This window comes from Musa acuminata, chromosome BXJ1-4 (genome assembly GCF_036884655.1).
Source record: "Musa acuminata AAA Group cultivar baxijiao chromosome BXJ1-4, Cavendish_Baxijiao_AAA, whole genome shotgun sequence".
Classification (NCBI taxonomy): Eukaryota; Viridiplantae; Streptophyta; class Magnoliopsida; order Zingiberales; family Musaceae; genus Musa; species Musa acuminata.
Window position 1 is genome coordinate 30,463,531 of NC_088330.1, and position 25,878 is coordinate 30,489,408.

A 25,878-nucleotide genomic window follows, 5' to 3' on the forward strand; every position below is an offset into this window, starting at 1 on the left:
TAATTTTTGGATTACGGGTAAAAACAATGTATCATATATTAGAAAATATTTTTTCTGGTACAAATTTAAAATTATTTCTGTAAAATAAGAAAAAAAAAGGCCAAAAAAAAAAAAACACATAGTTCACAAGTTGAATAATTCATAAAAATATAAAAAAAATAAATACAAAACTAGTAACATATGTCCATCTTAGTCTAATGCAAATATTTTCTAAAAATTTCAAGTCTATTGGAATAGTCCTTTTATGTGATACACTGTTTTTAAATTTTGGATGAAATTAGTGCATCACATATTAGAAAATATTTTTTCTCCAGATTTTTATCAAGAATTTTGGACCAATTTATAAGCTCAAATGTAAAAAAATATTGCATGAATCTATGATATTTTTGTGGAAAAATGATTAAAATTAGAAAATGATAGATAGTTCAAAAGCTATTTTATTTTCTAAAATTTTTAAGTCTATTGGAATAGTTTTTCTATTTGATTTACTATTTTTGAATTTTTGGCAAAAATAATGCATCGTATATTAGAAAATATTTTCTTTGGCCCAAATTTTTAACAAATATTTTAGACTAATTTAAAAGCTCCAAATATTTGAAGTCTTTCATAAAATTTTTAAGTTTATTGAATCAGTTCTTTCATGTGATGCATCTTTTAAATTTAGGATAAAAATAGTATATTGCATATTAGCAAATATTATATCTGGCCCAAATTTTTGTTAAAAAAAATATTACATAAATCTATGATATTTTTGTGGAAAATGAAAAATTAGCCAAAAATGAAAAACAACACAGAGTTCACAATCTGAATATTTTATAAAATTATTTTAAAAAATTCTCTAAAATAAAAAAAAACTAGTAACATATTTTCGCTTGTGTTTAATTTAAGCATTTCATAAAATTTTCATGTGTATTGGATTAGTCCTTTTATACGATACACTATTTCTGAATTTTGAGTATAATGCATCGCAAATTAAGAAATATTTTCTCGAGCTTAAATTTTTATAAGTGGACCAATTTAGAAGCTCAAATGTATAAAAACATTGATCGGATCCATGATAATTTTGTTTAAATAGGAAAAAATTAGCCAAAAATAGAAAATGACACAAAATCCAAAAGTTGAATAATTCATAAAAATATCAATAAAATTATAAAATAAAAAACCAATGTATTATTTTTTTATTATGAGCAAAAATAGTGCACCACATATTAGTAAATATTTTCTCATACTCTAATTTTTTTCTAAAAGAATATTGTATGGATCTAATGCCAAAAATGAAAAAATGGCACAATTAAAATGTTAAATAATTCATAAATTCTTGAAAATATGTCATATATTATGCACTATTTTTGAAATTTAGATAAAAAATAATGTATCATATATTATGAATTATTTTCTCTAACCTAAATTTTTAGGTTTTAGATCAATATAGAAGCTCAAATATCAAAATATATTTGCATGGATCCATGATATTTCTATGAAAACAAGAAAAATTTACCCAAAAATAAAAATAACACATAATTCACAAAGATATAAAAAAAAAAGTCCAAATATTGTAAAGTATGGTTTGATTGATGATAAACAAATTAAGACCTCTAATGACATTAAGTCCAAATATTGTGTTGCAGTCTTTTGACAGACGTTGGGATTCCTACTATTAAACAATAATTGCCCTAGAAATCGATCATGCACGGCGCCGAGATGTCGCCACCTCCGCGCGGCGTCGGTTCCCCTTTGGTCGTCACTTGCAGTAGAAAACGCCGCCTTCGATCCGAAGGAATCCTCTCCTCCGACGATCCTCGTCCTCTCCAAGTCTTTGCGCCTGGCGCCGAGGAGAATCGTCCCGTCGTCGACTACGGCCGGAATCCCCTCAGCCACGAATCGGACGGCTTTGGCATCCGCCAAGACGAGGCCGATGCTCAATACAAGCTGTTGCTGGAGCACCTTAACGTCGATGACAAGTCCTACGTTTTCGAGATGATCATCGGAGGCTCGCGGTGGCGCATCAAATACGAACAGGACGAGGACTCCTGTGTCACTGCGGTTCGGTCGCAGCCCCGGAAGCGTCGGTTGAGCACCTCTAGCCGAGCGTGTAACGCCAAGAAGAGGCGCAAGAACAATGCCCTGGGTCAGGAGCCTTGCGAGGCCTCTGGCCCGCGTGCTCCTCTTTCCCAAAGCGGGTGGGACGTTGGAGGCTCGTTGATCGATGAGGATTACCAGGTGTTCTTGAACCACGTCAAGGCGTGCGGCCGCTCGATGATTCTCCAGTACGGGAACAATGTGACCATCGTATATGAGAAAGAACGAAATGGAGGGGAGGAAGTTCAAGAGCAAGAAGAAGAAGAAGAAGAAGAAATTGAAAATGAAGCTGTACACCCCATGGAAATGGAAATGAAACTGTACGATGATCCTCTTCAAACCTCCAGTTCCACGGTTAGTCTCATGGTCTAGTCAGTGCTAACTGCTAATTGATTGTGTTTTGTATTTAGTTCCTGACGCTACCTCTGTAATATCATATTTTTACCATGCTATCTTATATACGACGGATTGCAGGCTAGCTACTTTGACGAATTACTGCAGCATAGGTCATCTTCATTCAGGGACAGGCTTATGGATATCCTCAGGAAGCCATTTGATCAGAAAGAATTTGAAAATATGATGTCTTTGATTAATATTCGGAATCCAATAGTGAAATACAAGGAATTGCGTAATGGATCCAAACCTTACATGACAAACCAGTTGGGAAGTTCATATCTCGATTGTCATCCTGGTGAGTATTAAAGTCGATTCACACGCTGATATTTGCTGTTCACTTGCTGTCTTTTCAGATAACAGACATCCAACCGTTGAAGCAGTTATCCAATTCTTGATCTTATGTTCATCCTATAATCTCATAATAGTTAGTCTTATGGCCAAACAACCACAAGATGTTACTAGGGACACAGCGCTGGCTCAATAGTCCCATATTAAAAATAACTTGGAATCTCTCTGGACATCAAAATATCCATACCTTGCAACCTGCTTAATTATACTTCTGCATGATTAGATGGTCTGTTACATGTATGGGCCATCTTGATGTTTGATGAACTATCATTCATTGATGTACAAGTTGAAACTAGTTTATCGGTTTGAAGTAAGCTATTACCATGTCTTAGATAGTTTCGGACTGTTCTGTTGTATGATTTTTCATACAATTGCTGCATGAATGGCTGAGTTCTAATGACTGTTTCTCTGATTTAGATCTTGCCAGACGCATCTCATCAGCATTTGATGATCACCACAAAAGTTTGTTTCTCCATGGCTTCTTCTTTTGGTTAAAGGTATCGTTCCCTTTTTATGTTCTTGCTCACTCTCCTCTTTTAAGTTGTTGTTGACATTTTATCTTATGCCTATTGTCCTCTTTGTTTTATCTTTGGTAAAGAAGGAATAGAATCGTTAAGGATCTATGAGATACATTTTGCCTTTTACATCCTCTAAGGCCATACCGCACACAATCTCAAGATAATATGATTACCCATCAATTATTTCTATGACTATTTTCATACTTCTCATGTTCTTATTTTTCATCTACTTGTTACTTATTTGTCCCAATATTTATTGATTAGTTTGGGGGAAATGATTCGGTGATCGAATCCTTCCTCTGAGCAGATTTACATTTTTTATGAGGATTGATAGGGATGTTGGAAGAAGAGAAATATGAAAGAGAAGAAGGATTACCTAATCATGCAATTGCAAAGAGACTTCTTGAGCAACAAGTTCGGACTTGAAAAAGGAATACCTAATCATGTAATAAAGAGACTTCTTGAGCAACAAGCCTGGACTTTTTTGAGCATGCAAGCTTGGCTATCTGTTCCTTTGCTCTTGTTGCCACCTCTCTCTTTTCCCTCCTCTTATGATAGTTGACCCCCTTTTACTTATAGGTGTAGCACGGAAGACTCCTAACCTAACTCGAGAAAACATAACTAAAGAAGGACTCTTAATCGGAGTCCTCAACTCTTAGTCCAATGTAGGGGACTCCTTAAGCTCAGGCTTGAGTCTTTGAGTTAGTCGAACATGGACTTGAGCTGGGTTGATCATCCCTGATCATGGGTCCCCCAATTTAGCTATTCAACTCTCGTTGAATATGGAATTGAAGAGAAGACAACTCTTCTTCATCGGCTTTTGTGAACTATCTTGCTCAAGGACTATAGTCTCATGTCGACTAGCGTGCCGATCAAGGCTCGGACTGGTATGCATTAATTGGTATTGATGTATCGTGTGTCAGTATGCCGGTACATGTTGATGGCTCCAAAAAATCATCGTGAATTCTCAAAAAAAGCTTGAAAAATAAAAAAAACCTACATTATACCTGTTTAATTAGAACTTAATGCAAAATTAATTTAATTTCAATAAGAGGATGCCCAAATAAAGAAGGGATACCAGATTTATCTTTTTGGATGTTGAGGACCAACTTCGTGGCATGTTCCGAATAGTTCTTCTATTGATATTTAATCATCTACAAAGAAGAATTGATATATTAGATTACGTGTCGTAACTTCAAGATTTAAACAAATTAAGATACCAATGGAAGTAAATTGGAGTAGCTTATCTTGAAATGTTCTATGGACCTCCATTGGAACCTTGGTGCATTTTGCGACATTAAGATACCCGCCAGGCCGCCAACTAAATGTTGCTTTAGTTGAATGATTCCTCCGCTCCTATCGACGTAATCATAATGAATATACTATCAATGATGATGATTGTTGTCCAAACAGCAAGTATGATCCCAAGCCGGATCGTGTATCTGTTCCTTTGGTGTCATTTTCCTGTAAATATTTATAAATTAACATGCTGTGATAATGCATTATCAATCAAGGACCCTAATTGGGTCTAGAAGATGTGTTTATACCTAATTACCCCAAATTAGGTTTTTAATTACAAAACAATCATAATTGGGTTTTAATTGACAATTAGGTTTGTAATTGACAAAACAATCATAATTGGGCTCTAATCGGAAAAATTAGGTTGATAATCAACAAAATAAGGTTTATAATAGACAAAATAATCATAATTGGGCTCTAAATAATCATAGTTGACAAAATAATCCTAAATTAGATAAAATGACACTAATCACACAAGTAACAAGTGCATTTAGGCCTAATTACCTGCAAATTAGCACTAAAAAGGAAGCTTATTGACCCTAACTATGCCTAAATTCAAATTATGATCACTAATCTTTCAATTCATAAGCTGCATTTAGTCCTAGTTACCCCCAAATTTGAACTGAAAGTAAGTGATTGACCCTAATGATCATTAACAATATAATGAAACTAATAAGGAGCTAATCATGTCCATAACTAATTAAAAGTATAATAATGTCCCAAATGATGCCTAAATTATAATTAATGTCACGAATCACATAAATAATAAGCTGTGTTTATGTCCAAATACCCTTAATTTGGCACTAAAAGTAAGAGATTGACCCTAATCATCATTAACTTGATATAATGGTGCTAATCTAATCATGTCAAAAGCTAACTAAAAGTACCTTCATGCAAATTAATGTCACTAATCACACAATAAACAAGATATATTCATCTAATTACCCCTAATTTGGCATTAAAAATATGTGATTGACCCTAATCGTCGTTAACTACATATAATGGAGCTAATCATGGCAAAATCTAACTAAGAAGTAGTAAGAGAATACATACCTTCTAATTAGAGTGATCCTCCTCTAAATAACTTGTTAGGATGTGTTAATCCTCCCAATGAAGCTCTAATCACCAAAGGTCAGCTTTAATTGAGAAAAAGAGTGAATGTGTTAGAAAGAGAGAGTGATTGAGTGAAAAAGAGAGTTTAGAAGTAGTGTTTTCAAAAGGCGCTTGGGTGAGGAGAGGCCCAGCACCTTGCAACACCTCGTGGCGAGGCGTTGCAATGAAACACTGTTCAAGCCATGTGCTCGAGCTAAATCGAGCCGACTTTAAGCTTGGGTTCAACTAGGTAAGTAAGCTAGTTCAATTGAACCAACTAATGTCATTACCCTAATACCCCTCCCCCCATGCACCTGACCCAATGAAAGAAACCAAAAGTGAAATAATACTGCTTGCCCGTCGCCTTCGTACGCTTTGTCCGCCTCATTCCTCATCGTCAGCAACCTCGTATTATGCCTTCATATACTCCATCCGTCGTTGCAATCCATCTGCTTCATCCGCCATGATCGGAAACCTTGTCCACTGCCTTCATCCGCTTCGTTCACTGCTGCACTTCGTCCATTCGCTGTTGTAGCTTTGTCCGCCACCCTTTCCAACTTCGTCCACCATTGATTTTCACCTTCCTCCACAACCACTGGTTACTTCTCCATCTTCTCAGTTCTCTCGTTCTCATTTTATAGGTAATATAGGTAATACTTTCATCGATTAACTTACTGCACCATATTGAGGTGGTGCACTATTAGTTTGTTAGGAGTTAGAACTTAGGAGTTTTAAGTTCACCTAGGTAAGAACATCACATTGATATGAAAACATTGCTTAGAACATAATAGCGGTTAAAAAACACTGCTTCGTAGTTAGCACCCACCTCAAATTTCACCCCCTTTTGAAAACACTACTTAAAATATATTATATATTTTTAAAAATTTAATATCCAGGAATGTCTCTCTTCACTCGAGCGAGCGCCTCGGGCGTTTTGGGACCTTGGCGCCTTTTGGCACATAGTGCTTTTGAAAACATTGTTTATAAGTTGTGAGAGTGAGAGAAGGTGAAAGAGCAGAGGGAGGAGGTTTAAATGGGGTTTGAAAGTGGTCGAACGAGTAATTTGATCGTCGGACCAATATGGATCATAGCCATTGATCCATATCGATTGAAATCCAATTGTTACCAGTCAATACACGTTGATAATTGTCAAATTTGACTATTTCGCCCGTTACGACTACCCCATATATATACTGCTCAGTACAGGGTGTTTCGCATCTCGATCTTCTGTCAAACCGGTATGCATTGCTTCTGCTGTACCATTTCGGGCAGAACGTCAATCCTTGATCTTGTTGACCTAGGAATTTTCCCTTTGTATCCACTCCAAAAGTTGTTTTGATGCCTTATCTTATGGTAGTAACATTTTTTTTCGGCAATGGTGTCTCTGTCTAGAGTTACATTCTTGGAACCAACCCTCAACGTGGTGTGGGTCATGTACTCTTTGTATTTCTGTTGAGCCCATTGAAGTTGCTGAAGCTGCTGTTCGGCTTTCTTGTACACTCGTCGGATGTGTTCAAGAAATTTTAGACTCATAGTGCTATGTTGCTTCTTTGGAGATTTGTGATATTGAATTGGTTGTAAACTACAAACTGCAAGTCAAAAGGGCTTTGGGGTAAGTGCATACCTCAAACAGTGACTTGGTCATGGAGTTGTGCGCCACTCGATTAAATGCCAATTGCGGATATGGTAGGTTTTTGTCTCATGTTTTTGGATGTTGGGAGTTGTATCATTATATTAGATGAACTATCGGACAATTCACTATTTTGGTTTGTCCATTCGTCTAGGAGTGTAATATAGTAATTTTCTTCAATCAAGTGCACATCATGGCCCAAGGAGATCTCCAAAAGCTGGACATCTCTATTCATTTTTGCTGGTCTTCAATCGAGTGCCTATCATGGCTTAAGAACTGTTCATCTTTGCGGACACGATTGAGCTTGGAAGCTCGAAGTACATTCATATATATTGGAAAAATAATTGTGCTGACTCCTTAGGTAATCATTTTCTTAATGAACACTATTATTTTTGAAAACTTATCGACCGCCACGAAGAGGTAGTCATGACCCTTCCACGTGTTAGGAAGACCCCCCAAGAAGTCCATGGAAATGCTCTCTCACAGTCTCGTGGGTGGCTGGTTGGAGGTGTTGCATAACACAAATCCTCTCATAAACTATGCCACATCCTATTGTATCCGAGGCCAACAAACGTAATATTACAGGTTTTGCAATGTCTTCGTCATGCCAAAGTGCCTTGCGACCTGGACATATTTGCCTCTCGCATTCGGTTCACATGATCTACCACTTGAATAGCCCTTGACGCATCTTGAAGGCTATCTTCCACATGTCTTCTTCTCGGACTCAAGACTTAATGATAGCTTGACTTGAGATCCGGTTCAGTGAAGATGGTGGCATGTTCTTGTAACTTACCATCATCCTCTTTCTTGCATGTAGCTGATAAGGCTAAGGCTCACATTCTCGCTTTGACCGGTTGAATGAGTATTAACACGAAACGAATCTTTAGCATGTGTTCACCATCCATTTTGCTTGGTCGGTTGTCATGAGATCAATTGCACATACGCTCTTTTTCTCACATATGAGGAACATATTGCCGTCCTTTAGGAACTCGTATCGCTGGGGTCAGCAGTAGTAGACAACAACTCGGTTCCAAAGGTACATACTTTCGAAGATTACCAAGCATATGTCTTGGGGCACTACTTCTCACAATATGTATTTGTTGGTGATGGTGAAGCAAAATTTTCACTGCTGATATATCCTTAACCACACATCCATTTGGATCCAACCCAATGGATATTTGTTCAGATGAGGTGTGGTTTGTAGGCCAAGTTTCTGGACTGAGCTTGTCGAGATGAGATTCTTTTAACTGTTGATGTTGATGACTTCTTGCTTCACTTGAATTTTTGGCATAAAGAGCTCTTTTACAACCTCTGGGCCGATGGATGAAAGTGATAGACTGGGATCCGTACAATCAATCAATGCAAGTTCAATAGGATCGTTATCGATTGGGATCTAGCACTTCTCTATTATATGTCCAACAATTTTACAGTGATCATAGAAGAGGTCACTTTTATTCGAAGAAGAAGGATTCTTACTAGAATTTTTCTTGGCCTTTGAGTAGCCCTTTTTGTCCTCAGCAGTCCTCTTGTTGTGGATTCTATTCTTCCTTCTAAATGTCATGGATGTTTCGTTGGCACTCAAGATGTTGTGAGCCTTGAAGAGGCTCAATTCGGTATTATCCAGGCATGCAAACCAGCGATAAACTTCATCACCTTTGAGTGGTTATCGAGGGAGTTTCCGAGTGCCATGGCTTGTCATGGAAACTCGGTGTCGTCTTACACCAATTGGTCTCGTTCTTTGCACAAGCTATGTCATGCCATCTTTTTCATTGATCTTTAAGGTAGCCTTTTGGGTATAACTCTTGTTAGATAAGTCTTTTAAATTGCCCCATGTCATCTCAACATCGTTGTAGTCTCGTAGGCAGTCGATCCACCATTCTAAAGCATGGCTTGTTAACTTGAGTCACGTAAGCTCCATTATCCTCGCTGTGATGCTCGTATAGGGTAAAGTAGACGTCAAGTTGATTGAGCCCCACGTCTAACATCTATGCGTTGATGGAGTCTTGACATCCCAGCCTTGGCTTGGAAAGGTCTGAATCTTGCCTTTGCCACCGGTTCCATGGTGGCATCACAATCATAGTGTCTTTTGATGAACAGTTTTGGTTTTCAACGAAGATGACTCCTTTGCTATGACACGCTTATCTCTAGCTTCTTTTGTTGTCGTGTTGGCTTAGGGTTGGATCCAACTCATCTCGTCCTCCATCTTTTACGTGATGCGACTTAGGCAAAAAGATCTAGTGATGCTGTTGGATTACTTTTTGTCATCGCTTCGTCATCTCTTTTCATCGACAATCAATGTTAAATCTCTAATTCCTGAAGTTCTTCACTTGAAATTTTATATCTTTGTATGGTGGTAACCATCCACAGGCGTGAGGGTCATCACTCTGGTACCACTTGATCCGTTTGGGAAAGGATTTGTTGATAGAATCCTTCCGAGCGGATTTACGCTTTGTGAGAGTATTGATAGAGATGCGCATTGATAGGGACACTGGAAAAAGAGAAATCTAAAAAAGAAAAAGGATCTAGATTGTTTTTTGAGAAAGGAATACCTAATCATGCAATTGTAAAGAGATTTTTTAAGCAACAAGCTTGGACTTCCTGAGCAATAGCTCCAACTTCTTGAGCATGCAAGCTCGGCTTAGGCTTCTCTTTTGTTGTCACCTTGCTCTCTTTTCCCTCCCCTAGGGCTGCGACCCCCCTTTTACTTATATTTGTAGCACGAAAGACTCTTAACCTATCTAGAGAAGTACTCTCAATTGGAGTCCAACTCTTATTCCCACATAGGGGACTCCTAGTACAAATCTTAGTTCGAGTCCAACTCAATCTGAGTTCAGGCTTGAGTCTTTGGGCTGGCTGAACTTGGGCTTGAGCTAGGTTGATCAGTCCTGATCATTTACCAGAACTTCTTATTGTAATTTTAATTGATAAAGATGGTGAGGATAATGAAAGGATGCATGTTTTGTATGACGAATGCATTCTTCTTTTGCATTCAATTGAATTACGAACAAGCCCTTGTGATTATACTACTTTGACACAAGTTCTATTTTCTTTGCTCTGGATGATCAAAAGATTTTACTAGTTGGCATCACAAAACTATAGCCTTGAGTGAAGTTTGTTTTCTCACATTATAGTGCTGATGAATTGTGAACCTCTCATCATTATATTTTACGTTGAGAACTCAGTTGATTGCTCTGTCATTGGAAACACCTGCAGCGGTTAATTTTAGAGCTGTAGTATCTCATTAAACAATGACGAATAAGGAATATTCGTCGTGAAGAAGATAATTTTATATGTAAAGCAAATATTTATTTTCTCATAGGAATAAGAAGAGGACCATACAGATTGGAGCAGTCATGCAAGCTATGTTTTTAAGAATAGAGTTCATAGCAATAGTGGAAATACAAAAGTGACTGAAAAATAACTTTGCCTAGAGAATTTATTGATCCATGACTAATGGTTACTGAAACTAGAACTGCATAATCTTAAGAATGTGATGATTCTTTTATTTCTTTTGTAATATAAAATGGCACAAGCAAGGGATAATCCCAGGCTTAACTAGAAGAGATTTCCTAGGCAAGTTGAGAATAATATGCCTAAATGAGGTTGTGAATACTGTGAAGATACTGGAACAAGTATGCACAAAGTGACACAAATTGTGTTAAAGTTGTCACTTGGAAAGTTAACATAAAGTATCTGGTTCAGGTCTTTTTCTGTTGGCATTATGACTGTATAGAACTTTAATGGGAATTTAATATGGTGACTGATGATATGTACTGGATAATTCTTTTTGTGTTGGGAAATTTATGATACCACGTGCAACTATTTTTCTTCAGATTAAGTGGTGATGAAAAATTCATATATGAATGGGTTTCCACTATAGTTTATCATGGTTTTGGTTTGTGTGCAAATTTATTAGGCTGCATAAGATTGACTTAGCCTCTTAACAAAAGTGAAAAATTGTATCAAACTGAACATACTTAGAGACCACAATAATCTAATACAATTATAGTGTAGATTGTTTAATGGTATACTTTGCACTTACAATAACTACTTTAAGCTTGTTTATGCAATATCGTACCGTACCGGTGTTTCGAGGTTGGCTTGGTATGGTACGGTACCGTGTACTGAGCGGTATGCCAGGGCGTACCGAGCGGTACACCTAATTTAGGTGTAAAACCCTCCAAAAATACCTGAAAATAAAAAGAAAGTTAGGATAGAGTTTTTAAGTTAGAAATAAATATAGTAATAGCCAGGGTCTGCCGTACCGCCCGGTATGGGCGGTACGTACCGGTCCGACAGGTTTTCGGTACGCGGACCGACTGTTACCGTTCCGAGATACTGTAGCACTGTAGCACTTACTGTAGCACTGCTACAGTGCTACAGTACTAGGTACACCTAGGTGTACCGTTCGGTACACCCAGGTGTACCGCTCGGTATACCGTACCGTATCGGTACCGAGCCCAGATCGAAATACCGGTACGGTACGGTATTGCGAACCTTGGTAATAGCATAAGTTTAGCAAAATCAATGTAAATTAGGTAAGAATAGTATCACATATCTTTTTCGGATTTTAAAGAATATCTTGTACAAGGTTCGTATTTCAGTCCATTACGAATTGTCCTTATGTAAACATACCTCTTGATTAGAAAGTTTTTCCTCTTAATCTTCCTAAATTAACCTCGATTCAATTCACAAATCGTTGTTTTGTAGAGTTTAGGATAACACAAATGTGAGAAAAAAAGTGTTTGAGATAGTTTAAGAGAGTATTAAAATGTAATGGAGTGAAATAGGGAAGAAGAAGGGGTTTAAATACTATGAGAAAGGGCTCCAACGGTCAATTTGACTGTTGGAGCACTGTATCACTGTTACCGAACGATTTTAAATATTTCTTCCTCTTACTGTAACATTATAGCGTTGCTATAGTGTAACAATGTAGCACTGTAGCACGTTCCGTCCGGTAGCGGGCGGTCCGCGTACCGGTATGCTGTTGGACCGGTATGTACTGCCCGTACTGGACGGTACCATTCGAAATTGCATACCATGCTTTTACCATTGTGTTGCATGTAAAATGCAAATGGATGAAACAAACACAACTTGAATACGAATCTAGGAAGCAGAAAGCCATATTTAGCAAGAGATAAAAACCATCAAGAGAAGTTATAAAGCAAGAGATAAAAACCAACAAGAGAATTTATAAAACATGAGTGTAATGGACCTACTCACCAAAAATTTCTGAGGGTTCCTCATGTAACAAGAGGATGTCAATCCGCTCAGCTGGTGAAGACTTTGACAATTGATAGCTAGGTCCTGCATGGTCGAATACTGTCTTATCACTTACCCTTTGCAAAAAAAAGAAAAAGAAACATGAGTGCATGAACATAAGGGTGTAACAAAGTGTTGGTGCAAATATGCTATATATATGTTCTTTGTGACCTTTTTCTTCTTTGCATATATCTAGCAGCCATTTCTAGTAAATCAAGATTTCTTCATAAAATGACAACAAGCAGCTTCAGTATTTAGCAAACTTGTATGTAGTATGTGCGAGTGGCCATAGTTTAATTTGTTTTAGTCTTGGTTATGATGGTTATCTTCTAAACTGAGCTCTTCTTTAGAGTTGCTCATTTTGTGCATTTTTTATTATTGAAATTTCTATAATTGCTTGCTTTTGGAGTATGCCTTTCTGCAGGAGCTGGAACTAGCTTGTAAATTATTTATCACTCTTTTGCAGAACGTTGGTTATGAAGGAGCATTTAAGCCATGGGTACCTGCATTACCTGACCATATAGATATTGAATGTGATGATACAACAATTCTTTCAGTTCAAAATGATATGTCAGAGGGAGAAGAAAAGAAAGGAAGTGAAGGGAAGGAAGTTCAAGAAGAGAAGGAAGGGGAGAATAATATGAATATCGTACATGAGGGAGAAGAAAAGGAATGGGAGGAAGTCGAAGAATTAAAGGTGGCTGAAATCAAACTTTGTGGAAAAGAAAGTGATGTATGTCCTGGTGAGATGGAGATAAAATCATATCATGGTTCTCTTCAGTCTTCTACTTCATTGGTGAGTGCCCTTGTCTAAGCTGACTAATACTATTATTTATTCAGTACCCTCCTTTTTCGCTTTAGAACAAGCCATATGACAATTTCATATCTGAATGGGTTTTTATTTTGGTTTATTATGATTCTGGATTATGTATCTTTAAATCTAACTTTGCTCTTAGCCTTTTAGCAGAAATAATAAATAATATTTACTGGATCATGGTCTAGAGAGCTGTAACAATCTAACACTGATGGATTTTGTTATTCAAATGATATAATTTGTGGATACAATAACTATGTTATGCTTATTTTTGGCCATTTTCTAAATATTGTATATGAACTTCTCTACCAGGGAAGTTACCTGGGAACCACCCTTAGATTAGGGGGTGTACCAAGTGCACGAGGCTCCTGCCAATGCGGGGTTTGGTGAGGGTCAATGTATGTAGGTTCACCTTTAAATATTTAAGGAGGCTGTTTCTGTGACTCATACCTTGGCCTCTCAGGTCATACAGGAGCAACCTTACCGTTGTACCGAGGCTCGCCCTCACCACCTGTAGATTAAATGAATATAAATATCTAAAACACAGTTGTGCATTGTCTATGGTACTCTGCAAATGAAAAAAATTGGCACATTGAAATACATTGCAAGAAGATGTGTTTAGCAAGAGATGAAAATCTGACAAGAAAATGAAGCATGAGTGCATATACGTAAAGGGTGTGTAATAAGTGTTTGGAGAAAATATGTTATATCTTGTCTTATGTGTGACCTTTTTCCTCTTTGCATTATCCTAGTGGCCATTACTACAGCAACATTTTTTTGTAAAATGACAAGAAGCACTTCCAATAGAGTAAAATTTTAGGTTTGATTAATATGTATTCATTCTGTGGAACTGACATAAGTGTAACAAATTTAGCCTAGGTAATGTTGGTTATCATCCTCTAGTTCTTCCTTGAGTTGCCATTATTTGCTATGTCATGTTTTTACTTTTCTTGCAAAATTTTTTATTGACTCCATCATATTGCTCTTTTTGGAACATGTCTTTGAGCAGGCAGGAGCTGCAACTAGCTTGTAAAGCAATGCTGAACGAACTTTTTCAGAACCTTGATTTCAAGAAATCATTAATGTTGTGGGTACCTGTGATACTTGAATCGAGCTATGCCACTATACTATAGGAGTGAATAATTCCAACATGTTTTTACTTCAAATCAATGTGTCATAGGAAGAAGGGAAAGAAAGGAAAAAGTTCAAGAAGAAGAGGAATGGGATACTAATGTGATTATTTTATGACATGGAAGAAAAGGGGAAGAATTTTAAAAAGAAGTTTTGGTTACTTAAATTGAACAATCAGGAAAAGTAAGTGATGTATGTTCTAGTGTGTTAGGACTCTAGCTAGGAGAGTCCTAATTGAGAGGGACATTCATGTAAAACCTAACTAAGCCGACCCCTATTAAAAAGGTGAAGAGGTCGGCTAGGGTTAGGAGGTTGTTTCTTAGAGAAGAATAAGGAGTTGTAAAGGAATAGGAGTCTTGAGTAGGAGTCCTATTAGGAGTTGGTTAGAAGTAGGAGTCTTTAGTAGTAGTCCTATTAGGAGTTAGGGTTTAGAAGCCCTATAAATAGTTATGTATTCCTCCTCTTTTCATAAGCAATAGATGAATCTTTTCTGCAGCCTTTGAGCAGCAACTTGGAGGGAGGAACCCCTATAGAGTTCCAAGGAGGCCGATCCCCTAAAGAGATCAACCCCAAGTTTAGAATCTGCAAGGGTTCTAACACCTGGTATCAGAGCAGCGTTCTTGGCGTCTCGCTGCCCTTCCACAACCATCTATCAACCCTCCACAACCATCCAAAGCAATTCCCATAATTGCTTAAAAGATCGTCGTCGAATTCCGTCATCATCTCCACCACCGCGGATCATCCTTTGATCTCCCTGTGAATTGCAACAGGTTCTGGTTTCCTACCTTACTGCTGCTGCAATTTAGTTATCCTTATTCGAAAATCCAAAAAAAAAAAAAAATTGTTCCTATATTGTTGCATAAACATTTCGTCACAAAGTTTTCATCTCTACGACGAAAGATACATTACAGAATTCCAACCGCATAGCACCATCTATTTGATCTTGCTACTGTGCTTTTTCTATCCAAAATTCTACGAAATTTTTATGATATCTTTGACACTTCCTAACAGTGGATTTCCCTTTGGTTTCATCGAAAAATTCTTAATATAAACTACTGATCTTTTATGTCCAATCTGCTACACTTGAAAATCTATGTTGCAGAAAATTTCAACCGCATATTGTTGCCTTAACCCATCTATTTGCAATCTTTTTTGAATGAAATTTCTTATACACTTCATAGATCATCTTGGCTTCCATCTAAGATTGATTTATTGAGAAATTCATCTCTAAAAACAATTTTGTGTTGCTGCAAATTTTCGTCGTAAACCGCTGAAATTTTTCGACGAGAATTCTGCAATCGCAACTTGCACCAATTTCCTTGCTGTTATGCTGTCGAAATTTTCTTGATTAAATTAGACATCCTTGCTGTCATATAAAGTGTGATTTTGCTATCAATTCCATCCTCAATTCTCTCAAGTTTTTGGTGGAAATTACGTCGAGAAACCATTGTTTCTTCGACGACAATTCTACTCTTACAAAGACAGCACATACTTGCTGCAACTTCTACTTATTTCTATCAAACCTTTGCTACCATCTACCACAGATCCAAAACTTTCATCCACAGCCCTAAAACTTCACTAAACCACACCCTCAAATTGCACCCAAAACAGCCACAAAACAAGCCTAAATCGCAGCCTACATCTATCAATCCACCAATCCTTTCGACCATCACCTCTCTCAACCTATACACGCTTTTAACCCGACAACAAAAGAGAGATCATAACATCACAGATTTGGAGGCATATACTATGGCATATGAGGAGGCAATCAATGCTAAATTCGAAGCCTTTGAGGCACGAATGGAGGATACGATTCGGACACTCTTTACTGAACTCAGATTGGGCCCACCACTAAGCCCGAAGAAATCACATCAAAGAGAGAGCTCTGCCCAATCGCACCAAGCCCGAAGAGATGACTTCCAAAAGAGGGGAGGTTCTATGATCGATCTCAACTATCCACGCATGAGGGTGGACTTCCCTAGATGGGAAGAAGGAGACCCGATTGGTTGGATTTCGCGTGCGGAGCGATATTTTTGGTACCACAAAACCGCGGATGCATCTATGGTGAAAATTGCAGCTATACATCTTGAAGGGGATGCCATACAGTGGTTTGACTGGTTTGAAAACACTTATGGAGTCCTTTCATGGCGACAATTCAAAGAAGGATTGCTGATCCGCTTCAGACCAACCGATTACGAGAATATTGACGGACAATTAGCAAAGATCCGACAAACCTCCACCATTCAGGAGTACCAAACCAGGTTTGAAAGGTTATCTAATCAAACTCATGATTGGTCTCAAAAACAGCTATTGATGACCTTCATTAAGGGCTTGAAGCCAGAGATTCGGGGAGAAGTTAAAGCGCGACAACCGTACACGCTTATGGCAGCCATCTCTTTCGCACGACATCAAGAGGAGCGATTGAATCATGAAGCTTGGAGGACTAGAGTTGCTCCTCAACCAGAAATATTGAAGCCCTCAGCCCCCCTACTGTCGATCGAGTCCCTGCACCAAAGAAGTTGGCAAGAGAAGAGCTTCGGGAGCAATCTGCGAAGCGGTTATGTTGGCATTGCGACGAGCCGTGGAGTTACAAGCATTGCTGTAGAAAAGGGAGACTTCTTTTGATTGAACCAGTAGAAGAAGAGGTCATTGAGCATTCAAAAGAGAGCCTTAAACATAACGAAGAAGATGCGGAAGAAGAGCCACAACCGACCGACGCTACAGTACACACACTAGCTGGCTACTCAAACCCGCAAACGATGAAAGGGAGGCATCTTATGATTGAACCAATAGAAGAAGAGGTCATTGAACATTCAGAAGAGAACCTTGAACATAAAGAAGATGCGGAAGAAGAGCCACAATCGACTGATGTTACAGTACACGCACTAGCCGGCTACTCAAACCCACAAACGATGAAAGTTGGAGGCCTTCTCAAACAACAACCGATCACTGTTCTCATCGACACGGGCAGTACTACTAACTTCCTAAATAGTAAGCTTGTTGTTCGGATAGCATTACCTATCGAGAATCGCTGTAGGTTTAATGTTAAGGTCACCGACGGACGGATTTTGAATTATGATCGTAGGCGCCCGCAGGAGAAACTATTGCTGCAGAACCAAGAGATAATTGCAGATTTCTTCCTTCTCCCTCTTAACAATCATGAGGTCATGCTCAGAATTAAATGGTTGACGACATTAGGTGATATTCCTTGGAATTTTATGAAACTAATTATGAAATTTTACAGTAAGGAGAAACATGTGACATTGCACGGGAAACGTGGGGGCGACATAACAACGATTTACACACAACAAATGGAGAAGGTTTTGCATAAAGCATGCAGCGGCTTTTTAGTACAACTTGAGCAGCAAACTAAGGGAGAGCCAACAGAATTTGAAGATCCAAATCTACTTCCTTTGCTTGCTGAATTTTTAAATATATTTGACGAACCGCGCAACCTACCTCTTACCCGTCGGCATGATCATTGTATAACGATCCTTCCAAGCAAATCTTCAGCAAATGCTCAGCCATATCAGTATCCACATCTTCAAAAGGATGAAATAGAAAGGATTATAAAAGAGATGCTCGAAACAGGAGTTATTCGGCCAAGTTGCAACCTCTACTCTTCACCGATACTACTTGTACGCAAGAAGGACGGAACAAGGCGAATATGTGTTGATTACCGAGCTCTCAATGGCATAACCATCGAGGACAAATACCTTATTCCAATAGTAGATGAATTGCTAGATGAAAGGGAGCACAAATCTTCACAAAGCTGGACCTTTGATCCGAGTATCATCAAATACGAGCGTGCGAAGAAGACATACCGAAAACCACCTTTTGAACACACAACAACCACTACGAATTTTTGCTTTCTTCAACAGAAGGTGGAATATCTTAGGCATAATATATCAGAGGAAGGTGTGGCAGTGGACCCCTTCCAAATTGGAGCAATGCAAAACTGGCCGACCCCGAGAAACATAAAATTGCTACATGACTTTCTGGGTTTAACAGGCTACTACCGCAAGTTTATGAAAAACTATGGAAAGATCAATGCACCACTTACGTCCTTACTGGAAAAAGATGTCTTCCAATGGTTGGATAGAGCCTTCGCTTCCTTCGACAAACTTAAGGCAGCCATGACGACGACGCCGGTGCTAACACTACTAGATTTTAACCGACCGTTCATTATTAAGGCCGACGCATCTGGAGTCGGAATTGGAGCCATTCTCATGCAAGATTGTCGACCACTTTCATACACTAGCAAGACATTATCTCTCTCCCATCAAAATAAGTCAATATATGATAAGGAGATGCTCGCCATTGTGCGCGCAGCAACAAGGTGGAGACCCTACTTGATTGGTCGACGATTTCAAATTAAAACCGACCATAAAAGCCTCAAGTACTTTTTGGAGCGAAAGATATCATCCCCTGAGCAGCAAAAATGGGTAACAAAACTTCTTGGATTTGATTATGAAATAACTTACAAAAAGGGGAAAGAGAATATTCTTGCAGATGAGCTTTCGCAGCTACCCGAGCAAGCTGAAGTTTCGGCCGTTTTACTTCCGACCAGCGACTTCCTTGAGGTGGCAGGAAGATTCAGAGACTAGTAAGATTATAAAAAATTTGGAGGAAGCACCAAGCTCCGTGGCTCATTACAATTGGGACTCAAAAAAATTACACTAGAAGGGACACATTGTGCTGAAAATTCTACTTGCATCTTCACAAGCAGATTTTGGACAAAGTTATTCTATATGCAGGGTACTAAATTGAAAAGGAGTATGGCATATCACCCACAAATCGACGGCGAGACAGAAGTTGTAAATAGGTGCTTGGAGACAGCCCAAAGCCACCCGCCAAATATGACTATCCAAGGAGAACTCCAGACCCAGCCAAGTACCATTATTGATCGACGGATCGCGACTCGACGACGACGACCCACTACTAAAATGCTAATACAGTGGGTGAACCTACCAACAGAAGATGCCACTTGGGAGAACTATGACGACTTGAAGATCAAATTTCCAAAATTCATGAATCGTCAACCTCGAGGACAAGGCTGATTTGAAGAGGGCGGGTCTGTTAGGACTCTAGCTAGGAGAGTCCTAATTGAGAGGGACATTCATGTAAAACCTACCTAAGCTGACCCCTATTAAAGAGGTGAAGAGGCCGACTAGGGTTAGGAGGTTGTTTCTTAGAGAATAATAAGGAGTTGTAAAGGAATAGGAGTCTTGAGTAGGAGTCCTATTAGGAGTTGATTAGAAGTAGGAGTCTTTGAGTAGGAGTCCTATTAGGAGTTAGGGTTTAGAAGTCCTATAAATAGTCATGTATTCCTCCTCTTTTCATAAGCAATAGATGAATCTTTTCTGCAGCCTTTGAGCAGCAACTTGGAGGGAGAAACCCCTATAGAGTTCCAAGGAGGCCGATCCCCTAAAGAGATCAACCCCAAGTTTAGAGTCTGCAAGGATTCTAACATAGTGAGATGAAGATAAAACCATATGGTGGTTCTCTTAAACCTTCTATTATTTTTGGCAAGTGGGTTCTAGGCTGACTAGGTTGCCAAGTGCATCGGGCTCCCACCAATGCTGGGAGAGAATCACTATGTGCAATTACCCCTAGAAGCAAGAAGACTCTTTTCATTCAAATACCTTATGTAGCAACATAATGAATACGGCATTACCTGGTATGTAAAGGTGACAAGCTACTAAAAACACACTTAAATCAAAATAAACAAAGCAAGAAGAAACTACATAAAACTCTTGATCAAACCTTAGTAAAGAGAGAAATTCGAGGTTTCTAAAATCACTTCTAATAACATTTTCCTCAACAGCAACACTAGAAGAAAATTTGCCCCTCACTGTCTCTTTGGTTCTATTAATGAATGCTTCCTCGGATAAAGCGGCAATTTATATATCCTGTTATTCCTTTCTAACCATTAAGGATCAACAGTGGCAGCTAATGGACACCTTTGGATACTAATTGCCAAAAAATGAGCAGTGCAATTATTAGCAAATTCTCTTAGCCTTTGTTCTAATGACAGCTCGTCTTAAGATGTGTCAGAAGCTCAGAGGTCTTCTTCATGTGCTACCATTCACAGGTGACAAGACAATTGAAAAAAGATGTGAATTACACTCATTATTTCACTGCCAACAAATACATGAACAACTCTTGAGTATCCCTTTGTTAATTAAATTGTCTCCCATCTTTAATTAGATTGTCTTGTGTTTGCAATCTGCCCTTCATGGAAGCCATAAAGTGAAACCCTGACATTTATATCATCATGTATATTGTTTTCATTTAAAATACCTTATTTCATTAATGCTGATATTTTATCTTTTGGTTTGGCCATACATGTTAGGGACTGCAAGCATCTGAAGATGTGGGTTATTCTGTTGAAACACTGCAGCATACATTAACATCTTCATTCCAGAGTAGGCTAACGAGTGTCCTTGAAATGCCATTTGACCAAGTTGAATATGAACGGTTGATGTCTTTGATAAGTCTATATATGCCGGAAATGAAGGACTTAGGTGATGAATCCAGACCTTACACAACAAACCAATTGGGTTATTCATCTCCTGATCACTACCCTGGTATGTGTTGATTCACATAATGTTATCTCATTCAGATAAGTGACATGAGGATTTGAATTTAAATGTTCTTTGATGACTAATTGCTGAGTGAAGTGGTCTAAAATTGGACATTTGCTATCTACATATTATATAGGGCTGATCTTACTGCCTTACTGTATTGCTTATACACATAATCTCATGTATGTAGACTTATCAGAGACATTTATAATTTTACTAGATTCTATTGCCAATATGTCAAGGGTTCAGTGTTCTCCGATGTGCTATCAAAAGGTTTGTGTGTAGCCTACTATTTTGAAGAGAGAGAGAGAGAGAGAGAGAGAGAGAGAGAGAGAGAGAGAGAGAGAGAGAGAATAAACAAGCTCCTTTTTGCATCTAATTATGTAGTTGTCCTTAGACTACTCACATGCTGTAGGAAATTTGATATGAGCTATTTAATGGTGAGCCATGATGTTGTTCTGCTGGGATGTTGGTGCCAGGGCTTTGATTGAAAGAACAGAATATCTCTACATGTAAGAGAAGACTGAACAGACATGACCCACCCCAAACTGCACATTGACATGATTCTTGTGCATTGTTTCACCAATTTTGATATGAGGAATTTGTTCGATTATTGTATGAAAGAACTAATTAATTGACTACTTTGTTTATAATATTGAATTCCACATAATAATTTTTTATTACATTTGACTGTATGAAGAGTTCTTGACGTTCAAGTTATATGACATTTTATCCCCCCTTTTGTGATTTAGAAATTATTTAATCAATTATTTTGCACACCTAAGCAATGAATCCGTTTTTTAGGAGGAATATCTTCATCTTGATCTCATCTTTCACTCAGAACTTGACTAGTCCAAATTAACTTGTTGAGTGCATCTAACTCTATACCTTTTCAGGGAAGGACCTATAAGCATCCGCCATCAAGTCCTTTTGAAAATGCTTTGCTTGTAACATGATTTGGAATATATTATGCATAGAGCAAAAAATTGGAGCTTATGCCACAGCCTTCACACAATTCACATGTAGCACAAATCATGCTGTAAAGAGAATTCTTCTGTGGAAGAATTCAAACTAATCCAATGGATAGCTCAGGCTTTGACATACATTTGTTCCATTTAAATCCATAGTGTACCTGTATTTCAAGTTAGCTTCTTAACTTTGAAAAGCATCGTTGGCTACAACACATGAAGAATTGTATATAGGAAAAAGATGTATACATAACTATATAGGACAAGAGCTTATGTTGTCCATTCCTTTTAGATACCTATTTATCTTTTTTCAATGGTAGCTGCATGTATTTTGACTTCTGAGTTCTGATTACCTATGTGGTACTTTTCTATTACTTTCTTCTTTAACTTAATGGAATGGTGATACACTTGCTCAATCTCTGCATCTGTTCATGACTCTATTCCAACTATATTGCTAGATGTACTGTAAGTTGATCAAATGCTCTCAGGAAAACTCTATCCGTCTAACAATGCACCTAACAATTCCCACTTGAATATACTTATGCATGATGATGTGATATGTGACATGCATACATTTTGATTGATTATGAACTTCAGTTCAAGAAATAGAAATCTAAACTATTCTATACAAGCTAGTTTTATGTCTCACTTGTAATTTCAGATTGTGCTGTTGTAAGATTTGTCGTACAATTGTTGTGTGAATAGATAATCTCTTATCATTGTTTCTGCAATTTAGATCTTGTGAGTCAGATCAAGTCTGCTGATCCCAACAGGGGTTTGCCTCTCTTGCGTGGTTTCTTCTTCTGGTTACAGGTAATGTGTTGCTTTTTTGCTATTCCTCACCCCTTTTATAAGCTATTATTGGGACTACATTGTCTGGCCATCAATATTTGTATGGCTAGGGTTAGCTCACATTTCTGATATCCTTAGGTATGATATCAGATAAAAGATCTAGAAACATTTCAAGATTAACTTGTTAACCTTGTTGACTGCTAAAACATCTTTTTTTTCCTTATAAGATAATGTAGATAATAAAAGATGAATGTTATATTTGACGAACACATTCTTATTTTGCGTGCAATAGAACTATGGAGGCATCCTTCTTGCTATTCTATAACTCTATATGGAATACTGTTAGTTGTGCTCGGGATAATTAAGATAATACTGATAAGCATCACAAAGTATGGCCTCAATTTGAATGAAGTTTGCTTTGTCATGTGTGGCACCAATGCATAATTTCATCAATTTTTCATTACTTTTGGGTTGGAAAATGGAAACCTGTTGATTGCCATGTCTTCTCTCATGTAAAACCTGTAGCTGTTAAATCTATAGTTGTAGTGCCATGCTAAAGACTTATAACACCCATAACAGTTAACTCTTTAGCCGTTGTCTGATTGAAACTATCTTCAATGAGAACGGGATGTCTCGAGATGTGAGGATGAGAATGTTTTGGCCAACTCATGCCAAAACATTGGAAGTTCTCTCTGTTCATTTGGGCTGTAAGCATTGACCACTCTTTTAGGTATAATAACCACTCTTGTCCTATTCCCCATAGTTATCATTGCTCCCTATAATGATCATTTTTGCACCATCTGTTTGAAGGCTCATGACTGGATATATTAAAAACCCACGTAGCGCAACACACCATTAATCATGGTACTCCATTTATTGCTTGCCGGGTTATTTATACCTTCCAACAACCTGTGACTGTAGCAGTTGACTCTTGTCTAAGCTGTCATCTTTACCTTCAACTGCACCTCATGCCTGGCTATCTCCTTGATCCATCGTCTTCCGAGTTTCTGCCGTATTTCCTATAAGGTGAATATCTCCCGAAGCACTCATGATTATTATTTCTGACCTCTTTAGCATGTCATCATCAAAGGTTTGACTGATCCCAGGTGTTCTATACCTGGCATTTTAGGAAGCTTGCTGACAAATGAGAGATCTGTTAGCGAGCACCCACAGCAGCTGCATCATCCTTCCTGCTGTGAATGCATCACACCCATCTTCAGCTGGTCCCCTTTGTCTTGCCTTTACCCATTTCGTTCTGTTTTGTCTCCATTTATACAATCTTATAAATGACACCCCTTTAGGATTATCATGGACTTTATTGTTACAGTTTCCATTAATATCCTCAGCTTGACAAAATTGAACAGAGTTTTGTTTGACGAGCTTGTGTCTTGGCAATGGTGGTCATCTTAGATCAAATGGAATGCTTCTTTTGTTAGTTGTAGTTGATACCATAGATTTTCGATGTTGCACTTCCTAGTTCCTTGATTTCACAAAAGTGCTTGGTAGATTAGCTTGTAAATTGTACTGAACGCTCTTAGGTTTTTGCAGAACCGTGGCGATGAAGGCGCCTACAAACCATGGGCAACGGGCGATCCCAACAAAACGCTGCAAGACTGAGTTTGGGTTTCCCTTTTAAATCTTAAATGGCACATTAGGTTTTTGCTCAATTTGTAAAGCATCTAACATAGATCTAGGGAGTTACACATAGATATTCTGAATTAGAGATTTCTGGTAACCCATCGTTGGTGCAAACTAGTTGAAACGATTTACATTCATCCTGAGACTTAAAGCATCTAACATAGATAGGGAGTTGTACATAGATATTCTGAATTAGAGATTTCTGGTAACCCATCGTTGGTGCAGACTAGTTGAAACGATTTACATTCATCCTGAGACTTAATCTTATGTATCAGAGTGACAACAGGACGAGGAGAAGCCCGCCGTGGAAGAGGAAGGAGCACAGCGACAGGCAAAGATAGAGCTGTTGATGGTTTATTTGTATGTGAAGGACCACAACCGTACGACATAAATAATCCTATTGATCCATCACTCTCTTATCCAACCAATGCTTGCAACGCTGCGGTGCCTTCTGAGACTTCGATTGCTTCCGGTGCAGAACTGCGGTGTCTTTAGAGGGGCGAAAGGAAAGGACAGAGGCACAATGGGGAGCTTTTCGCAGTCGCATATCTCGATCATGTTATTATCAGGATCATGGAAGAAGAGCTGATCGACCCTAATTCCACCTTCCGTGACCACTGCGGTAACGTAGCTGATGCCCATCTGGTCGAGCCTCTGCTTCACTCTTCCCATGTCAGCACACTGCCATTTCACGAAATCATCAGTCGAAGAAGCGTCAAACGCAATGGATGCAAACTCTGTAACCCTCACCTGGAACGATATGTGGTTGGCTTTAGGATTGATCTCCGATGGCTTCGATACTGCTTCCGGACTCTGCACCAAGTGGATGCCGATTCCGTAATTGTAGAACCTGCATCATCCATCAAACGCGAGTCAGTTGGTTTGCCTGCAGGGGGAGGGGGTTGCATACCGAGCTGTTGGTTTCTCACCATGCGCCTTGGAAATCGAAGGACGAGGGCCGTCGGATCAGCTGGAACCCAAGCACTTCCTCGTAGAATCTGACAGATTCGTGGAGGGATGAGCACAAGAAGGAGACGTGGTTGAGGGAGACGACCGGGAGAGGGGTGGGATCGCAAGCTTTCTTCTCTAGGAGGCTCTTCATGCTTAAAACTCAGGTACTTGCTATACGAATCCATCAAGATCCAGTTCCATATTTATAGTTCTCTAACCACGTCCCCTGCTAGTCAAATAATTTATCCCGTAGCTTATCTGGATCTGACATGCATGCTTCTTGGACAAGTATTTGAATGGTTTTCTTCACAAGGTAAAGCAATTGGATACTCGTTAACTCGAATCTAATTACCAAGTTTGGTTGGAAATACAC

At 38.5% G+C, this 25,878-nt stretch overlaps 3 protein-coding genes across 5 annotated transcripts in view; 2 read left to right on the forward strand and 1 right to left on the reverse strand.

The window, feature by feature from the left end:
• Positions 1-1,646: 1,646 nt before the first annotated feature.
• On the forward strand, positions 1,647-24,763 carry LOC103986926 (uncharacterized). 2 transcript variants are annotated; one of them, XM_009405113.3, is made up of 7 exons: positions 1,647-2,433; positions 2,554-2,770; positions 3,241-3,320; positions 13,091-13,420; positions 20,925-21,159; positions 22,861-22,937; positions 24,465-24,763. In XM_009405113.3, exons 1-7 carry the CDS (start codon positions 1,687-1,689, stop codon positions 24,531-24,533), a joined length of 1,755 nt encoding a protein of 584 aa, XP_009403388.2. In that variant the 5' UTR covers positions 1,647-1,686; the 3' UTR covers positions 24,534-24,763. The 2 variants fall into 2 exon arrangements, with proteins under 2 accessions (XP_009403388.2, XP_065029322.1); XM_065173250.1 differs by lacking the exons at positions 22,861-22,937; positions 24,465-24,763 and adding an exon at positions 22,053-22,797.
• LOC135652384 (glyoxylase I 4-like) lies at positions 24,695-25,668 on the reverse strand. 2 transcript variants are annotated; one of them, XM_065173265.1, is made up of 3 exons: positions 25,484-25,668; positions 25,305-25,404; positions 24,695-25,235 (listed from the first exon to the last, which is right to left on the reverse strand). In XM_065173265.1, the coding sequence occupies exons 1-3, from the start codon at positions 25,654-25,656 to the stop codon at positions 24,963-24,965; spliced, it is 546 nt and encodes a 181-aa protein (XP_065029337.1). In that variant the 5' UTR covers positions 25,657-25,668; the 3' UTR covers positions 24,695-24,962. The 2 variants fall into 2 exon arrangements, with proteins under 2 accessions (XP_065029337.1, XP_065029331.1); XM_065173259.1 differs by having other exon boundaries at positions 24,695-25,404.
• Positions 25,655-25,878, forward strand: part of LOC103986426 (uncharacterized) — a 52,862-nt gene continuing 52,638 nt past the window's right edge. Inside the window, exon 1 of the mRNA XM_065173217.1 lies at positions 25,655-25,669. The gene's annotated coding sequence lies outside the window, so the exon portion shown is untranslated. The remainder of the gene's footprint in view (positions 25,670-25,878) is intronic.

Excerpts from the sequence above, each read along its gene's own strand:
- LOC135652384 (XM_065173259.1), bottom strand. The coding sequence starts at position 25,656 with ATGAAGAGCCTCCTAGAGAAGAAAGCTTGCGATCCCACCCCTCTCCCG. Across the intron at positions 25,405-25,483 it reads TTCGATTTCCAAGGCGCATG|GTTCTACAATTACGGAATCG; the intron begins GTGAGAAACCAA and ends TGGATGATGCAG.
- LOC103986926 (XM_009405113.3), top strand. The coding sequence starts at position 1,687 with ATGCACGGCGCCGAGATGTCGCCACCTCCGCGCGGCGTCGGTTCCCCT. Across the intron at positions 2,771-3,240 it reads ATATCTCGATTGTCATCCTG|ATCTTGCCAGACGCATCTCA; the intron begins GTGAGTATTAAA and ends TCTCTGATTTAG. Across the intron at positions 3,321-13,090 it reads GCTTCTTCTTTTGGTTAAAG|AACGTTGGTTATGAAGGAGC; the intron begins GTATCGTTCCCT and ends ACTCTTTTGCAG.